Source organism: Heliangelus exortis, chromosome 15 (genome assembly GCF_036169615.1).
Source record: "Heliangelus exortis chromosome 15, bHelExo1.hap1, whole genome shotgun sequence".
NCBI lineage: Eukaryota > Metazoa > Chordata > Aves > Apodiformes > Trochilidae > Heliangelus > Heliangelus exortis.
Genome location: NC_092436.1, coordinates 662509 through 680127, shown reverse-complemented (window position 1 = coordinate 680127; position 17619 = coordinate 662509). Strand labels below are relative to the sequence as shown.

The 17619-nt window shown below is 52.3% G+C and overlaps 2 protein-coding genes across 3 annotated transcripts in view; one reads left to right on the top strand and one right to left on the bottom strand.

Annotated features, from left to right (window-relative positions):
- Positions 1–5764: 5764 nt before the first annotated feature.
- Positions 5765–11365, bottom strand: YIPF5 (Yip1 domain family member 5). Of its 2 annotated transcripts, none has more exons than XM_071758790.1 (5): positions 10934–11365; positions 9363–9535; positions 7983–8128; positions 6571–6752; positions 5765–5990 (listed from the first exon to the last, which is right to left on the bottom strand). In XM_071758790.1, exons 1-5 carry the CDS (start codon positions 11032–11034, stop codon positions 5828–5830), a joined length of 765 nt encoding a protein of 254 aa, XP_071614891.1. In that variant the 5' UTR covers positions 11035–11365; the 3' UTR covers positions 5765–5827. The 2 variants fall into 2 exon arrangements, with proteins under 2 accessions (XP_071614891.1, XP_071614892.1); XM_071758791.1 differs by having other exon boundaries at positions 9363–9485; positions 10934–11076.
- A 4027-nt stretch (positions 11366–15392) lies between these two features.
- The window catches only part of KCTD16 (potassium channel tetramerization domain containing 16), a 40198-nt gene continuing 37971 nt past the window's right edge, over positions 15393–17619 (top strand). Inside the window, exons 1-2 of the mRNA XM_071758793.1 lie at positions 15393–16038; positions 16313–17465. Of these exons, the coding sequence (XP_071614894.1) occupies positions 16634–17465 (832 nt within the window). The 5' untranslated portion in view covers positions 15393–16038; positions 16313–16633. The remainder of the gene's footprint in view (positions 16039–16312; positions 17466–17619) is intronic.

The following is a 17619-nucleotide window of genomic DNA, read 5'->3' as shown; positions in this document are numbered from 1 at the left end:
TGAGCTGGAGTTGAGTGGATCCTTTAAAGAGCTCTCAGTGCCTACAAACAAGATGTGCAGCCACGGGCTCAGCAGCATTTCTGTAGGAACAGAGCTGGGGATTGCAGTGGAGTCACCTGGGCTTTTTTGAGAAAAAGAGAAAAGAAAGAATGACAGGGGAAATGAGAGCAAGCTCAACGTTCTGCAAGGGGCTGCTGCCAAAAGGAAGGGAACGAGCTGCCCTTCATCTCTGCTGTGGATGGAATAGTAGCAATAAAGTGCATTAAAGGGAGGAAGAAATAAGCCTGACATCATCAACCATTTTCTGATCACAAAGTCAGCAAAGCCCTGACAAGGTATTCCAGGGGGATTGTGCCATTTCCCTCCAGCTGGAGATGCAGAGGCCAGGTCAGACCCAGCTCTCAGAAATGAGATCCCTGCAGTCCTGGGGCTTCTCTGGGGCCATCAGAATTCTGCAGCCCAGAGCAGGTGAGCAAATCTGCTTTTCCTGCTGTACCTGCTGTGCCTGCAGCACTCGGTTCCAAAACCACTCTCTGTATCCTCAAGGGGAATGTTAAAATCTCCCAAATCCCATGTCAAGTGATTAAAGGTAACTCTGCACCCCGGGGGCTCTGCAAACCAACCACGTGGATATCTGGCAGAATTTGGCTAAATTAATCTGTTAGAAAGCAGAGTGGCAAATGATGTGACATCTGCTGCTGGCACTGGATAAGTGCAGCTGCTGCCTATTTAGACCTCCTAACCCTGTCTGAACCAGTAATTTTTAAGTGGGACAAAACACTGGAATGAGAAAAGCCATCCTGAATTTCAATGTTTCCGTCTGCCACGCAGGGAAGCAGCCCCAGAGCCTCCCCAAGATGATTGATTATCTTCCCCTATTGACAATTAACACCCGAGCCAGCTGCCTGAACAATCAGAACCATATTAATGAAGTGAAGATTAAACAAAGAAAGCAAAAGGCCCTGAACTCATTAGGACCCTTCAGAACCTCTCAGGAGCCTCGAGTGCTTGTCTGGAAGGTATGAGGACAACATGACCTTCAGCTTCCTTGGGTAACTGAACATGAACATGAACAAGAGCTTTTGAAGATGGATTTTTGCTTCTGCAGGTTGAGGCCTTCACTAAAACCCCATGGAGATTCTTCTCAGGCTGAACATTCCTGAGGCAAGGAGCTGGCACTGAGCTCCCAGCACCAGAGCTCTGGGCTCCGTGGCTGTGCAGGTTCCAGAGCTTGGGACAGGGGTTCCAGCCAAGGGTCCTGGCCCCTCAGGTCTAGTGGTAAATGTGGAGATTTGTCCAGATTTCCCTGACACAATTATTGGCCAAATATCCATCCCCTTGGTCCAGCCAAGTCTCCTGCTGAGCTTCTTGGGAATTCTGCCTGAAGAAGAACCGAGGAGCTGGCGCCCACCGGAGAGGGATAAATCACACCCCAAGCAGGAAGGGATGGATTTTACCCCGAGGCCAAGCCTGGAGCTTGGATCCATCAGACCTGCTGGAAAGAAGCTTTCACTGGTGCTTCCTGCCAGTGGGCCTGGAAAAACTCTGCCAAAAAGTCCTGGGCTCAGCACTGGGCTGGACCATGGACCTGTGCATCCCTGGTGACATCCCTCTGCCAGGCCAGTGCTGGAGAAGCTGGGGGAGGAAACCCCCTGCAGGTCTGAGGTGAAACACCCTCCTGGAACACATTTAGCAGCAGGAGATGCAAAGCACACAATCACCAAGGGGAAAACTCACCCTGTGCTGGGGAAGGGGCAGGATGGAGACAGGGAGGGTTCCTGATGCCTCTGGAGCAGTAAATCCTGACTCTGAGAATCAATGTTGGGGGGTAACCCCCTGGCAGGGTCTGTTCTGAGCCTGAGGATGGAAATGTGTGTGGTAAGAGCACTGTCATCCCCAGAATGATGTGGTGGAGCTCAGTGTGCAAAGAAACAGAAGATAAAAAAAATAAAATGCACACACTTCGGGTGCTGCCCAAAGCACAGGGGCTGCTGCTTGGTTGGAGTCACAAAGCACAGAGCTGGCAAACACCAGCAACACATTTCCCAGTTACAAAACCTCCTCACACTTCCAAACTGCGTCCCAGAGAGCTGGGCTGAGGATTCCCCCCTGGAGAATTCCCCCCCCCCATCACGTTTTGATGAAATAAACACGACCAAATGCAGCAGGATTTGTGTGAGTTACAAACTTAGCCCATTCCTCAGCTACAGAACCTCCCCATCTCATGGGGTGCTCAAGGACAACCACAAGAAATAACCTGAAGTTGCAATCCCTAAAATATATTCTAAATATCCCAAAAAAATATTCTCAAATCTTTTCCCATCCCACTGATTGTGCAAATGAAGCATTTTAGTCCTGAGAGGGATTCTACTCAATTAACCACAGCTCCAGCCTTGGGCCTGAGAGGAGATGGAACCCCAGCTCCTTCCTGCATGAATTATCCAGAGAAAAGAGCCTGGTGGTGACACCCAGAGCCAAGTCCAAGGGAAATCCACAGCCTTATCCCAGACCTGGGGTTTTTAGTCAAAAAAAAAAGCAATGTAATTTGTGGGTTCCTCCAAAAACTTTGCTTGGTCCTCCCACTGCTCCAGTGCCCGTGGCAGGGGCTGGAACTGGATGACCTGCAAGGTCCCTTCCAAACCAAACCAAACCAAACCAAACCAAACCAAACCAAACCAAACCAAACCAAACCAAACCAAACCAAACCAAATCATTCCATGATTACAGGGCTCTATAGCAAGTGACCTGGAAAATAAAGTCACTATCAAAACATCAGCAAACTGGGACAAAAAAAAAAAAAAAAAAAAAAAAATGGACAAATTGGGGAAATGTGACTTTCAGCTTCTGTAGAATAGGAAGCCATTTCAAGACTGGGTGTTCCAAAAATAAGGGTTTTAAAAAAGAAACAGCAACACTCCTGTCTGAGGGCTTTAAGCTGAGTAACGTGGCAATGTCAAGAGATAATGGGGGGGAGGCAAACAGTGCTGGTATTTCACCTGAAAATCAGAGAATGCTGATGGATGGACTGTGGGGAGTGCTGAGATCCAGAAAATGAAAAGGTCCTACTAAATTTGAAAGGAATATGTGGGAATAAAGAATTACAGCACAGAGTCTTGTCATTCAGTGTGATTAAACTGCCTGAAATGTAACTGAAATTGAAGTGAGATCCAGAACAAAATGTTACTACAGAAAATCAATGGGATTGACTTGGGGACGGCCATAGGCAGAGTCAATGGAGCCACATTAATTAATGCACCAGAAATTTGGGATTTTTAAGACTACTAGTCTAGACATAACATGTTTATAACGTCCTCTCTGAGTCAGAGTGTTTGATAATCTCCTCACATCTGCTTCTCTCCTGCCCCCAAGAGCCCAGTCAGAAATTCACTGGCAAATTCTTCCCCAGGTGAGCTGGGGAACACAAAACCCCCCTGAAACCTCCCTGATCCAACCTCACTGCTCAGGCAGAACCTGCAGGATCCTCTCCTGCCAGAGCAGGGACTTGGTGACTGTTTGTATGTAAATAAACCCCTTTTCCTCTGCTCTGCATTGCCAGTGCCACACCAAGGAGAGCTCACTCTTGTGCTGTCCCTGCCTGCTTACTTGGCTCCTGCTGTGGCAAGAGAAAAGGTTGTAAGGAACAGTTTAATATGTAAATAATCACTCTGGAAGCCACAGAATTGGTGGAAGCTTTAAGGAGTGAAAACCCTTGTGTATGCAAGGTGAGCTTAATTAGTCCCCTTTGCCAAAATACAGGACTGGAGTGCAAGAACCTGACGTGCTCAAGAAAGTATGTGAGCTTTTGTTCTTACCAGAGCAACTCTGTGCTTAATTAGACCTCATTAGGAAAAGTAATCACTGTAATTTATTTCCACAAATAGAGGACATCGTGCTCCACCAGCAGGTAATGTTCTTCATTAGGAGGAGTAAGAACTTTGTGCACCAGGGTAGACAGAGGTGGGGTGCTGAGCCCCAGGAACCAGCACCTCCCAGCACAGGGTGAAACATTCTGCTACATAAACCCCAACTCACTGATTTATTTAGAATGGTAATTTGTAATAATGTGCTGAAGCAGAGAGTTAGCTGGGCTCTGCGTGTCCCTTCTGGAAGGAAAGGGAAGGGTTTCTTACCTGTGAGAGCTGGAAAATCCATCCCAGGAGCCAGGAGCAGCACGGGGCAGAAGGAGCTTGAGCATCAGGGTTTGAGTCCTGGAGGGGTGACAGACAAACAGGTCCCATCCACAGCTCCCAGGGACACGAGCAAAACTTCCCTCTGGCCCACAAAGAGGGAGCTTCTCAGGAGCTTCCAGAGGCACCAGGGAGGGATTTGTGGGAGAAGGGAAGCAAGATGTGAGGGGAGGCTTTGCAGTGACTCACCGGGTGTCAGGGAGCTGAGAGCTTTCCTCTGAGGATGCCTCCACACACTGAGTGTCCCCAGGAAGTGTCACCACCCCCTGCCTGACCTGTGATCCAGCTCCTAGGAACAGATCATTCCATGGACAGGACAAACGAGCACCTGTGGTAAATCCAACAGCATTAAATCCCTGGGATGGAGCTGCCAGAGAAATGGTCCCTGGTCAGAGCTTTTCCATCCCCAGAGCAGGGAATTCCTAGTTCTGTGGTGACCTCCCCTCCCCAGAACGAGTTAGAATTGGTCTGTTCCCTTTTCCTGCTCATTTCAGGTGTCACCAAGGGCTCCTGTGAAGAACAACAACTTCTGCCTTCCCACTTCACACCTGTAAGGCTTCTGCAAGCAGCCATGGTCACAAAGGAGATGGTGTGAGGTTCAGTGCTCGGGACACAAGCAAGCAGCAAATCCACTCAGAACAGCTTTAAATATCATTTTTTTTCTTCAATACTGAAGTGTCTGTTTTAGTAACTGACCCCCACCTTAAAAAGACCAGAAAAAAATCAAACGCTTCTTTCAAAATTTAAGGAAAATTTAATCAATATGCTTTAAATTATTTTACAGTAACTACAATACTGACAAGCATAACATTTTTCAAAATGGTGTTTTCCTTGTAAGTACTGCCAGAGAGAGAACTCCTCATCTAGCTGGTATGTGCACCATTAGGAAAAGGAACCCCAGCTGAAGTCACCCTCAGAAATCCAAGCTGACATATGGCTACTCAGACACCCACATGTATTGGTACTTCAAGTCTGACAAAATTACAGATCCCTTTAACTTTTAAGCATCTCATTTTCTAATTGATAATTTAACTAATCTTAATTCCTGGAGTACTATCACACCAAATGAACAAACAGATGAGACCAAAGAGCTTAAGAGTGTATTTGTCAGGATGCAGCAAATACTCTTAATTGCCTGTGTTCATTTGTGCATTTTGGTAAGAGGGGAGAGGAAACAGGTTCTTTTATCACTGCAGATTTCTTCAAAGAGGACCCCAAACCCGGGGCATCTGCAGCTCTGCTGATAAAAATCTATCAGCTTGTGGATGCAATCCTTCTGCCTCCCCTAAAAACCCAAACGAAATCCCCGAGCCTCAAACAAACAACCAAAAATTACTTTTCCAAAGATAAAAGGAATGAGAAAGAAATCACATTAACTTGATAAGCATGAACACTTATTAAAGCTATAGACACCTCAGGTCAATTGAAAACAGTATTCAAAGTCCTATAAAAGTGAACACAAGACTTTTAATTGCTCCAGATGATTCAGAACAGGTCTAAGTTTTGTGAGAGCAACACTATTACAGTTGTTTGCAGCTGTTTTTTCTGGTCCAACTAAATAATGTTCCCTGGGGATGTTTTCTTTTTTATTTTTTTGTATTTTTTGGCCCTCTGGAGTCCAGCAGCTTGGGACAGTCTGTTCAGAACACGGAGATGAGAGCGAAGACTCCGTAGAGCAGCGCACAGGGGTAGGCCACCAAAAGCTGCTGTCCTTCCATGGCTAAGGCAGAAATAAAGATTTTGGAAGCTGAAAAGCTGCACCAGCCAATGACTCCAGCTGTGAGAATAATCCCCAGGACTCCCCTGGAAAGGCAGGGATAAAAAGAGAGTTTCTGTCAGGCTCGTGTACGTACGCTTGCAGGAGTCGTCCCTGGGCTCCTTCTCCCAGGTTCCAAGGTGAATTTTAAGTTTTTTCTTTCACTTCTTAAAATAAATGAGTTCCAGTAAGGGCTTCAGAGCCTTGCCACTCAATTAGGACAAAATTAACTGAACTGGTGAGTAATGTAACTGTAGCAGGTTCTTTCTCCTCCACTCCTAATCCTCACACTGCTTTTCTTCCCCTTGTCCAATTCAAATTTCTCTCCTAAATGACAATTATTTCCCAACCTTACAGGACTGACACTTCTCCCATTCCCAACTGACTAACCCCAAACTTGGTGCTGTTACCTGAGCCTGTGTATTTAACTGGTTTACAGATAAAAGCACCATTTCCTTCTCTTTCACCCAAAGCAACCAGAAGCCCTCTGATATTTCTGCTTTCACACTGCCCCGCTCGGACCGCCTGGAGCTTCCCCACTGAGCAGGAAAATTCCCTTCAGGAACTCCCTTCACCACCTCAGGGGATGGGAACTCAACACCCAGCTATAAAATCTGAGGCACTTACTGCAAGGAAAACACAACAGCAAAGGTGGAGAGGAGGATCATGGGGAGCAGGCAGTACCCCAGGACACTGGCCACGCAGCCGAAGGAGACGCCGGTCATGCTCATCAGGTTCAGGAGACAGAACATGCCCAAGCACCCGATGGCACTGATGCCATACACGTACCCAAACTGAATTTTACCAGCCTGCAAGCCAAGCAGAGGTAACCCAGGTTAACAGCTTAGTTCCCAGTGCAAGCCCTGACCCCACAACCCAGGGGACAAGGACAAAAGTGTCTCAGTGTTTCCCTTCTCTCGCTTCGCCGCCCCCCGCCCCGCTCCCTGTGTCCTGATCCCAGTGTTTCCCCAGCCAGGACAAGTTGTGGAGACCCCAGGCACCCACCAGACACACTCAGCCTCATTTTCTCTGCCTGAACAAGCAGATTTTGGGCTGTTACTCCTTGATCTGGGCTGCTAAAGCCTGCGAGTTCCTTAGGGTTCAACCAGCAAACTGCTCCCGGTTTTCCCTGCACCTGGAGCCTTCCCAGAAGTTGTGTTTGAAAACCACACCACTGATAAGCCAGGAAATTCCTGACAAATCCTGGAGTCCTTTCAGCTGTGAGAGGCTCCACAAATGCAAAGCCCAAGGTAAATTACCACAAGTTCCCCAGAGCAGCTGGAGCAGCAGTTATGCCACCAGCACCACTAACCTGGGGCTGTCTGGAAAAGCCCAAACCCCAAACCCTGCTCTCGGGACAGCTGAGGGGTTGTTCCAGCAGAGAAATCCCATCCCATCCCCTGCTTTTATCCAGTGATGAGCTCCTTCTTCCCTGACAACATCTGTGCCCACCCCTGCACTTCCTGCAGCTTAGCAGGTCAGGCTCCCACTTCCCAGCTCAGCCCCCTCACCACCCAGCTCTCTGCTTCCCCCAGCACCACAAAAAAAAATAAAAATCAATCAATCCTACCTGCTTTCAGCTTTTTTTGCTGGGCTAAGCTTGTTTTCTCTCACTACATTCAATGTACTTAAAAAAAAAAACCAAGACAAACCAACCAACCAATCAACCAAACAAAAAAAAAAACAACCCCCAATAAGGTCCCCCAGGAGAAGGTGATAATTTCTGAGGAAAAGAGCATTTCCATGTGTGCATTATAAATGTGCTGCTCAGATCTGCCAGCCCAGTTCCCATAAATGAAGGTCACTCATTAAAAAATAGGCTGGAAGTGCCCCTGGCACCCAAGCAGTGCCACAGCAGAGGGAAATTTTAGGTCATTTAGGCACAGGGAAATTTCAGGTCCCTCCATGGTCAGGATTTGGGGTTTTTTTTTGCCATTCCATGTCAAGGAGTCATTCCCAATAAACCTGGAGGTTCCTTGGCTCTTCCCCCCAAGGACATCCATGCACAACCAGTCAGACTTTTGCCACCAGTATCCTACCAGTAACAAGGTGGCCCCAAAGGCCAGGCAGAAGACCATTGGCCCAGCCAGGTCTGTCTCGTTCATGATGCTCCCATCTGCCACCTTCAGGGGGTGCAGCACTGTCAGGGTTTTCTGCCAGATGTGGTCAAAGTTGATCCCCAGTTCTAGAAGTGACAAGAATTATTCACATTTATCTCCCCTTCCCCTTCCTCTGGCTCCCCTGGGCTTCACTCTCAAGTTTTCACCTCAAAACCCTCCAGAGTTCACCCCATGGGGGGCAGAGGAGCTCTGAGTGTGGAGCCAGGTCCCAGAGACCTGGAGGAGACCCAGTGGGTCCTGAAGGTGAGGACAGAAGGAGGAGGTTCTGGGTCAGCCCAAACACCCCCTCAGCCCAGCACCCTGGCCCTGGGAGAGAAAAAAAAATAAAGAAAAATAAAGAAAAAGGGCAGCAGGGTGGAAGGTGTCAGGAATAGGTGGAGCTGAGAGGTGTCAGAGCAAAGGTTCTGGGTCCAGATCCCAGCTGGAACCCAAATCCCCCATCCCAGACACCCCCTCCACCCCAGCACTCAGTGTCACTGATCCCCTCTGCCAGCTGGGAGGGGGTCACAGGTTTAACAATCCCAGGCCTGTCCTACCCCAAAACACAGTTAAACAAAACCAAAACACTCCTGAGAACCCCAAATCCCTCTGGGAAGCAGGTGGGGCAAAGCTGTGGGGTTGGGGCAGGGGTTTTACCTTCTAAGAGAGGAGGTTCATCCTCATTAAACAAAAACAAAACACCCCTGAGAACCCCAAATCCTTCTGGGAAGCAGGGGCTGCACCCCCAGCAGCTCAGCTCCTCCCCAGGTGGGGCAGAGCTGTGGGGTTGGGGGTTTTACCTTCTAAGAGAGGAGGTTCATCCTCATTAAACAAAAACAAAACACCCCTGAGAACCCCAAATCCTTCTGGGAAGCAGGGGCTGCACCCCCAGCAGCTCAGCTCCTCCCCAGGTGGGGCAGAGCTGTGGGGTTGGGGGTTTTACCTTCTAAGAGAGGAGGTTCATCCTCATTAAGCAAAAATAAAACACTCCTGAGGACCCCAAATCCCTCTGGGAAGCAGGTGGGGCAGAGCTGTGGGGTTGGGGCAGGGGTTTTACCTTCTAAGAGAGGAGGTTCATCCTCATTAAGCAAAAATAAAACACTCCTGAGAACCCCAAATCCCTCTGGGAAGCAGGGGCTGCACCCCCTGCAGCTCAGCTCCTCCCCAGGTGGGGCAGAGCTGTGGGGTTGGGGTTTTACCTTCTAAGAGAGGAGGTTCATCCTCATTAAACAAAAATAAAACACTCCTGAAAACCTCAAATCCCTCTGGGAAGCAGGTGGGGCAGAGCTGTGGGGTTGGGGCAGGGGGCAGGGGTTTTACCTTCTAAGAGAGGAGGTTCATCCTCAAAGCTGGTGCCATAGAAGGACTGAGCTGAGGCTGGGCTGTAGGGCTGGCTGGGCTGGTAGATCTGCCCCGTGTAGGGCTGCTGCTGCTGCATCATCTCTGAGGGCACAAAGGCTCCCTGCTGGGAGCACTGGTACCCCCCATGCTGCCTGCAAGGGACACTGCATCACACACAGGATCAAACAGAGCTGCCCTCCAGGCACTGCCTGCCTGCTCCTCAGCAAAGCTGCACCAGAGGAGCCCCTGCTCACACCAGCTCCAACCCCTAAAAACCCTTTATTAACTCTTACCTGGTAGCCAGGGACACTCCTGCTCCAGACACCACCACTGCCTTTGGATTTAAGCCTCTTACTTCTGATTTTAAGTCTTTTACTTTTGATTTTAAGTCTCTTTCTTTGATTCTGAGTCTTTTGATTTTAAGTCTCTTTCTTTCATTTTAAGTCTCTTTTCATTTTAAGTCTCTTTTCATTTTAAGTCTCTTTTCATTTTAAGTCTCTTTTCATTTTAAGTCTCTTTTCATTTTAAGTCTCTTTTCATTTTAAGTCTCTTTTCATTTTAAGTCTCTTTTCATTTTAAGTCTCTTTTCATTTTAAGTCTCTTTTCATTTTAAGTCTCTTACTTCTGATTTTAAGTCTCCTACTTTTGATTTTAAGCCCCTTACTTCTGGTTCCAGGGCTTTCCCCAGGCACTCAGCCCCCACTCCAGGCTGCAGAGGAGCAGGAATGTTTTACACCTCACACTTACTCAAACATTGCTCATTCCTCCCTGCTCACAGCTCACTTGATGCCTGCATGGATTTCCTGTCCCTCTATTTGCAAACCCCCCCATCAGAGAACAAAGCTCCTCACACTGTCCCTGCTGTCCCCTCACTGTTTAAAAACAGTTTAGATTTTTTAAAAAAGCTTTTTTCCCTCCTTTTGCTTCAGTGCCTTGTGCCTCAGGAGGGGTGACAGGACAGATTCACCCAGCCCACAGAACCCAAACCCCACAGCCCTGGGCTGCCAGGACCTGTGAGCAGCCCCCACACCTCCCTCCTGAAGCCCAGAGCTCATTTCTGGGGCTCTGGAAGCCCCAGAGGCTTCTGACCTTGCAGAGTAACCCTCATTCCCTCCCTGCAGCCCTGAGGAACACCCAGACCATCCCAGTTCCCCCCAGTCTCCCCAGCTCTGCCTCTCCATGCAGCAGGAGGAGCATCCACTCACCACCCCACTGCTTCCCCCCAGCTCCTTCCAGAGGGCCCTGGGCAGGCTGGAGATTTGGGCAGGGAGGAATTTCAGGGATTACAAGAAGCAGGAGGACAGAGCCAAGCTTCTCCCAGCAAGGGGCAAGGGGTGTAAACTGGAGCACGGGGTTTTCCACAGGAAGAATTTTTTTCCACTGGGAGGGTGAGGGAGCCCCAGCCCAGGCTGCCCGGGGGGGGATGTGGAATCCCCTTCCCTGGAGACACCCCACCCCCTCTGGATGCGTTCTCTGTGCCCTGCTGGGGGGCTTTGGACTCCCCGAGCTCCCCAGCCCCCTGCCAGCCCTGGGGGGGTCTCAGCCCGTACCTGCCGTAGGGCCTCCCGCTGTAGTCGTAGCCCTGCGCCTGCTCATCGATGCTGTAACTGCTCTGGAAGAACTCGGTGCTGAAGCTGTCGAACCCCGACATCGCCGGGTTCTGCAAAGACACCGGGACGGGTCACCGGGGCGACCGAACCGAACCCCCCCCCCGCCTCACAGAACCCCCCGGGGCGGCACCTCCCAACGCTCCCAACCCCCCCACAGCCGGGACCCCGGGACCCCAACCCCCCCTCACCCCCCCCCGGCCCCTCAGAGGAGGCGGCGGAACCCCGGGGGGGGCTGCGGGGGACCCTGAGAGGGTGAGGGGGACCCCGGGAGGCTGCGGGGGCCCCAGAGGGGCTGAGGGGGACCCCAGGAGGGTTGAGGTGGACCCCAGAGGGGTGAAGGGGACCCCCAGAAGGACCCCAAGGCCTCACCCGGGCCCCTGCGACGTGTCAGCCGCCGCGCCAGCACTTCCGGGGCAGCGCGATGACGTCACTGAGAGCGCGCCGCCGTAAGCCCCGCCCCTTCCGCACCTCCCCGTTGCCATGGGAACGCGACGCCCCGGCCGGGCAAGATGGCGGCGGCGGAGCGCGGGATGGCGGCCGCGGCCTCTCCCGCACCGCCCCTCTCCGATCCCGCACCGCCGGGACCGGGGCTTCGGGTTCCACCTGCGGGAAGGCCCCGCGACCCCGCAAGGCTGCGGAGAGGCGGGCCCGGGGGCCGGTTACCGCAGGGCCCCGAGCCCCCCCGTTCTGCCGGAAAGGTGGAAAAAAGCGAAAGTTTTGGGGTTTAAATGCGTGCGAGGAATAAAGCTGTGTCCGCATCGGCACTCAGGAACTGCTTCCACCGCTTCGCCTCTCTTTGTTGAGGGTCACCCCCCTCTCCCCATCCCCGCGCAAAAGGAAGGAAAACGATGATTTATCCTGAGCTGAACCTCAGGAACCTGCAGAACCACGCAGGGTTACTCATTTTTCCTGCTCCCTCCTGGTGCTGACACAAAATGAATGAATTCTGGTTGTAAATCCTCCCCTCAGCCTGGAGGAACACGGGGAGCAGCAGGAGGGTTTCAGTAGGAGTTAAGTACTGATGCATTCGAGGTCACAGGGAAATTTATTATTAAGCAGTGTTTTTATAAAAAAAAAAAAAAAAGAAAGAAAAATCTTTTTCCAGGATTTTGGAAGCCTCTAAGGCACCAAACTCCCCCTGGACAAATCCCTTTCCGGAGGGGCTGTGGTTGCCAGGAACAGGGGACCTGGAAATGGCTCCTAGAGGGAAAGAGCAAAGATCCTCATAAAATGAGAGTCAAGATCCTCATAAAATGAGAGTAAAAATCCTCATAAAATCAGAGCCAGGCTCCTGATAGAGTCATTAGGTGGTCACAGAGTGCTGGTGGGGTCAGGGCAGGTGGCTGCAGTGACACCCGTGTTGGTGACAGCAGCGTGGGGCAGGCTGAGGATAAAAACATCACACAAAAACCTTGGAAATGTTGGAGGGAAGGGCAGAGGAGGGGAGCAGGAGCCAGGGACAGAACACAGCACTTGTGGCTGGGTTTTTTCCCCTTCTTTTCAGGACTAAGAGCTGCAGGGCAGGGGTGCCTGACGCCTCAGTAATGACCCCGAGGGCCTTCTGCTGGCAGAGCCCTTTCTTGGGGAGATTCTCTCACTTTGTGCTTGCTTTGTGCTCTTCCTTCAAAGTGAAGGATTTGTTAGGGCTTATTCACACCTCCTGCAGGATTTCAGCAGATGAGGTTTGGGCTGTGTGTAACCCAGAGTGCTGGATCAGAGGATGATGTGTGTGTTCAGCTCACTGTCCTCCCTCCCTCTGCCTGGCTGCCTGCTTGGGAAGGCAATTCCCAGAGCTGCTGGAGGGGTGGGAAGAGCAGGAATCTCATCCCTCCTCTGGGAAAGGCTTTGGCCTCAAGGCTGGGGACCCCACCAGAGCCTGGAGCTGTTCCTCCCAGGGCTTTTTACCATTTTCTGCTGCAGGTGGGGGTCAGACTGGAAGCACCCCAGGATCAGAGCCTGATCCTCCCTGGAATTTTTACCTTTGCTCTGCCAAGAGCCCTGGGCCAGGCACCTCTTGCTGTGGCTGCTCCCTGAGGTCTCCTTTCCCCTGGGGAGTGTCCCCGTGCCTCAGCATCCAGGGATGAGGATGCTGGGCTTGGTACAGGGGCTGCAGGACCCTTAGGGGGCACCTTGGGGTCATTTCTGAACCAAAACATCACTACCCCAGAGCTGCACGTTGCCCTTTTTAACCACTGTTTGCAAGAATTGTGATGAAAGTTCCCGTGTGCCATTTCAGCTGGGATCTTCTGCCCAAAACCCAACTTGGAGATTTTTTTTTTTTTTTTTTTTTCCCCCCAGGGTTACTCCTTCAGCTTCTGCTGGAAATTTTTCCTACTTTTTTCGAGTGCTTTTTTTGGTGTTTTCATATTCCTCCTTTTGTGGGGGTGACTTGATTGGGATTTAGAGCTTGTGTATCCCCCTCCCACTGCTGCTGCAGCCCCGGATCCCACTGCCCTCCCTCCCTCCCCTTCCTGACACATCTGGTCCTGGCACAGATTTGACATTTAGGTCACTGGTGTCTCTGGCCCAGATTTCCAGATTTTCCATCTCCCCTCTCCTCAGGCTGCATCGGGGTGGATTTGGGCACTGGGAAGCACGAGGTGATGCTTCTGCTCCTGAAGTCATTTCATCAGGGGAAACGAGCTCCAAATGATTGGGTGGATCCTGTGGAGGAGGAAAAGCAGGAGCTGAATATTTCCCCTTTATCATTTGGAAGTGCAGGTGTGTTTCTGAGGCTGTTGTGATTAAAATCCTGAGGTTTTTGTTCTTTTCAAAGGGCCGTTCTGATGATAATTTCCAAAAAGCCTTAGAGCTTGAGTGCCTCTCTCTTCACTGATGACACGGGGGCTGTGTCAGGCTGCTTCACTGAAGCTTGTCAGGAATCACAATGTTTTACAAGGCTCCTTTGTCCCCTGTGACACTCCAGAAGCACCTGCAAAACGCCCCAAAAAGCACCCTGAAAAACGCCCCAAAAAAACACCCAAAAAACCACCCCAAAAAAACCACCTCAAAAAAACCACCTCAAAAAAACCACCCCAAAAAGCCCACCCCAAAATTTCTGCCCGGGTGATCTTTATCCCCCAGCCCCGGGGGTCTGGATCTTCACCCATTACAAAGGGATTTTCTGAGGCTGGGTGCAGTGAAATAATCCCCCAGTCCCCGCCAGCCCGGCACCGCTGGCTTTGGGAAAATTGATTCCAGGGTCATTGCAGACTCCCAGCTAAAACGAAGAAGAAAAATGTTTGAGGGAGCTGATGCAGTGCTCGGTGCTTCGGGCAGGGGCAGCACCACCGAGCTCAGATCCCACACAGAGCCATCACTGCATCAGGAAGGGGTCAGAGCCCCTCTGCCAGACCCCTAACAGGGGGGTGAAGACAAGGGGGTCAACACCTCCATCACACCCTTAAATCCTCCTCCCAGGGGTCCTTCTGCAGCTCTCCCACCAGCACTGCAAAGGAGGAGGCACCACACTTGCTCTTTGCTCTTCCTGAGCTCCTCCAGCAGGATCTGCTGGTGTGAAAATCAGAAATGGGGTCCAGAAGTGACAGGCAGAACCTTGGTTCAGAGGCCCAGCAGCTGCTTCAGAATTAATTACCAGATTCAGGTGAAAATCGAGGGTTTGGGTAAGTGCCCAGCCCTCAGGTTTGAATGTGAGAAGTCTGTCCCTGCACACAGGGAGGATTTTACCCCCTCACCTTGGAGTTACTTACCCTGGGTTTTATCTGCTTTGGGATTTATCCCTTTTATTAAAAAATTACGGCCACGTTTCCAGGAAGAATCTCCCTGAAACACCTGCAGCTGGAGTGAAGTCAGCAAAAAAAAAAAAAAAATCTGCACACCGTAACTTCCTCACGCAGGGATTTCACCCAAAACTCCGGGGTTTTGGGTGAAAATAATAATAATAAGGAAAAGGCTTTATTATTGTATTCCGTGTAAGCTCCTCTCCTGCGGGAGGGCAGCGGGGACCCTCCTGCCACATCGCCACCAACGACACGAGGTGGCGGCACCGGCGCGGACACGGGGAGCGTGGAACGGGAAAACGGGAAAACGGGATCGGAGCCTCGGCCGCTGCTGCCCACCCCGCACCCCCTCAGAGCCCCGCAAACCCAGCGGGTGCGGGGCAGCTCCCGCACACCGAGCACCCCCCGGGGGTCCCTGCCCGCCCCGGCTGCTCCCGCCCTGCCGGGGAGATGATGGGTGCCAGCACCCTGAAAAAACACGGTTCTGTCGGAAAAACCCCGCCGGCACCCCGCACCCACCGGGCAATCCCGCACCGCCCGCCCGGCAGCTCCGGGCAGGGGCCGGACCGGACCGGACCGGACCGGGAAGGGGCGGAACTTTCCGCGGGCTGAGCCGAACGGGGCCGGCCCTGGTGCTGCCCCTCCCGGTGCGGGTGTGGGTCCCGGTTCCGGTCCCGGTGCGGGTGTCGGGCTCGCATCCCGCCCCGACTCCTTTAAGATGATGCAATCGGCATCTCCCTCCGCGCTCCCGGCCCCGCGCCGCTGAGCACCGAACCGCGCAGCCCCGCCGCAGGAGCGGCCCCAGGGCCCGGACCGGCTCAGCGGGGCGGAGCGGAGAGGGGGGGGGGAGGGGGGCGGCACCGGCCCCGGTCCCGGTCCCGGCGGAGGCCCCGGAAGGGGGAGGGGGGGAGATGGACCCCCCGCCCCCCGCCGCGGGAGCCGCCCGAGCCCGCCCGCCCCTGGCGCAAGCTGCCGGCTTTCTGCAAGTCATCTGAGACCCCCCCCCGAGAGGATTTAGTCAGGGGTCTTCATCGCTTTTTGGCGTTTTATTTCTTTTTCTTTTATTTTTTCCCCTCTCCCCAGCACGCCCTACGTCTGGGTTTCCCTCCTCACCTGCCGCCGGTAACTTTGCAGTGACTGCGTTCAACTCCCGAGATCTCCCTGGATGCTGCTGGGAGCACTTTTCTTGCCTTTGCTGCCCCTTTGCCGGGCTCGGATTCCACCCGAAGGGAGCGCTGGGTGCCTCGGGCTGTGTCCGGACATTCCGCGTTCCTTTACAGGATCCGTGCAGTCCCTGTAACCCAGGTAGGACCCTGTTCTCCTTCCCCCCGTGCGTGTCTGAACGAGATGTTTCGGTAGAGATGAAGTGTGAATTTTCTTTTAAACGTCGGGGTCGCACGTAGCCCTTCCATCGATTAGTGAGGAAACAGAGAACTTGCAAGTAAATAAATAAAAATTTAGACCGATTTAGCACAGGAGATGTAGCTTGGCTTTCCAAGCCGATCTGCTTTTCTCTGTTGCAGCTTCTGTGATGATTAATCGAGTGATTTGTGTCTTATTTTGTTTTCCCTCCTGGCAGACCTGTGAGTGACCATAGGTTTGGCTTGACCTTGATTTTGATGGCTTTGTTGGAAGATCCGGTGATGTGGTTGCATGTCACGGAGTGATCGCTCCCCACCCTCCGTGGCTGAGGGCAGAAGCCACTTCTGCCACACTCACTCATGGACACTTCAGATTGTTTTTTTAAAAAAAAAATACCCAGCGTTTTGGCTGCTTTGCTTTTCACGTTTTCCCTTCCCCCCCTTACCCTCCCCTCCTCCCGTTTCTCCTGAATGTTGGGAGCCCTATTCCACACTTGGATGTGATTGCTAGTCCTGTGTGCTGCCGGATTCAGAGTACAATGGCTCTGAGTGGCAACTGCAGGACTTACCTGCCTGGCAGGGAGCAGGGGACGGGGCTGCTCCCCTTCCCGGAGGTGGTGGAGCTGAACGTGGGCGGCCAGGTTTACTTCACCCGCCACTCCACCTTGGTCGGCACCCCTCACTCCCTGCTCTGGAAAATGTTCACCCCAAAGAGGGAGACGGCCAACGACCTGGCCAAGGACTCCAAGGGGAGATTTTTCATCGACAGAGACGGTTTCCTTTTCCGCTACATTCTGGACTATCTCAGGGACAAGCAAGTGGTTCTGCCCGACCACTTCCCAGAGAAGGGGAGGCTCAAGAGGGAGGCTGAGTACTTCCAGCTCCCGGACTTGGTCAAACTCCTGACTCCCGATGACAGCAAGCAAAGCCCCGACGACTATTGCCACAGTGACTACGAGGAGGTCTCCCAGGGCAGCGACACGAGAATCTGCCCGCCCTCGTCGCTCCTGACACCGGATCGCAAGTGGGGATTCATCACCATCGGGTACCGCGGGTCCTGCTCCGTGGGCAGGGAGAGCCAAGCAGACGCCAAATTCAGGAGGGTCCCCCGGATTTTGGTTTGTGGGAGGATTGCGCTGGTCAAGGAGGTCTTTGGAGAAAGTTTGAACGAAAGCAGAGACCCGGACAGGGCCCCGGAGAGGTACACCTCCAGGTTTTATCTCAAGTTCAAGCACCTGGAGAGGGCTTTCGACATGTTGTCCGAGTGTGGATTCCACATGGTGGCCTGTAACTCCTCGGTGACCGCTTCCTTTGTCAACCAGTACACAGACGACAAGGTCTGGTCCAGCTACACCGAATACGTCTTCTACCGTAAGTACCAGAGGTTTCCCAGGGGCTCGTCCCAGTCCTCCCAGCACAGCAGAGCGCGGATTTTTCCTTGCTGCTGCCGCGGGCCGAGGCTCCGTGTGAGGAGAGCTGGGCTGGAGGGGGGGGATGAGCCTTCGGTTTCAGCTTCCGAAATGTA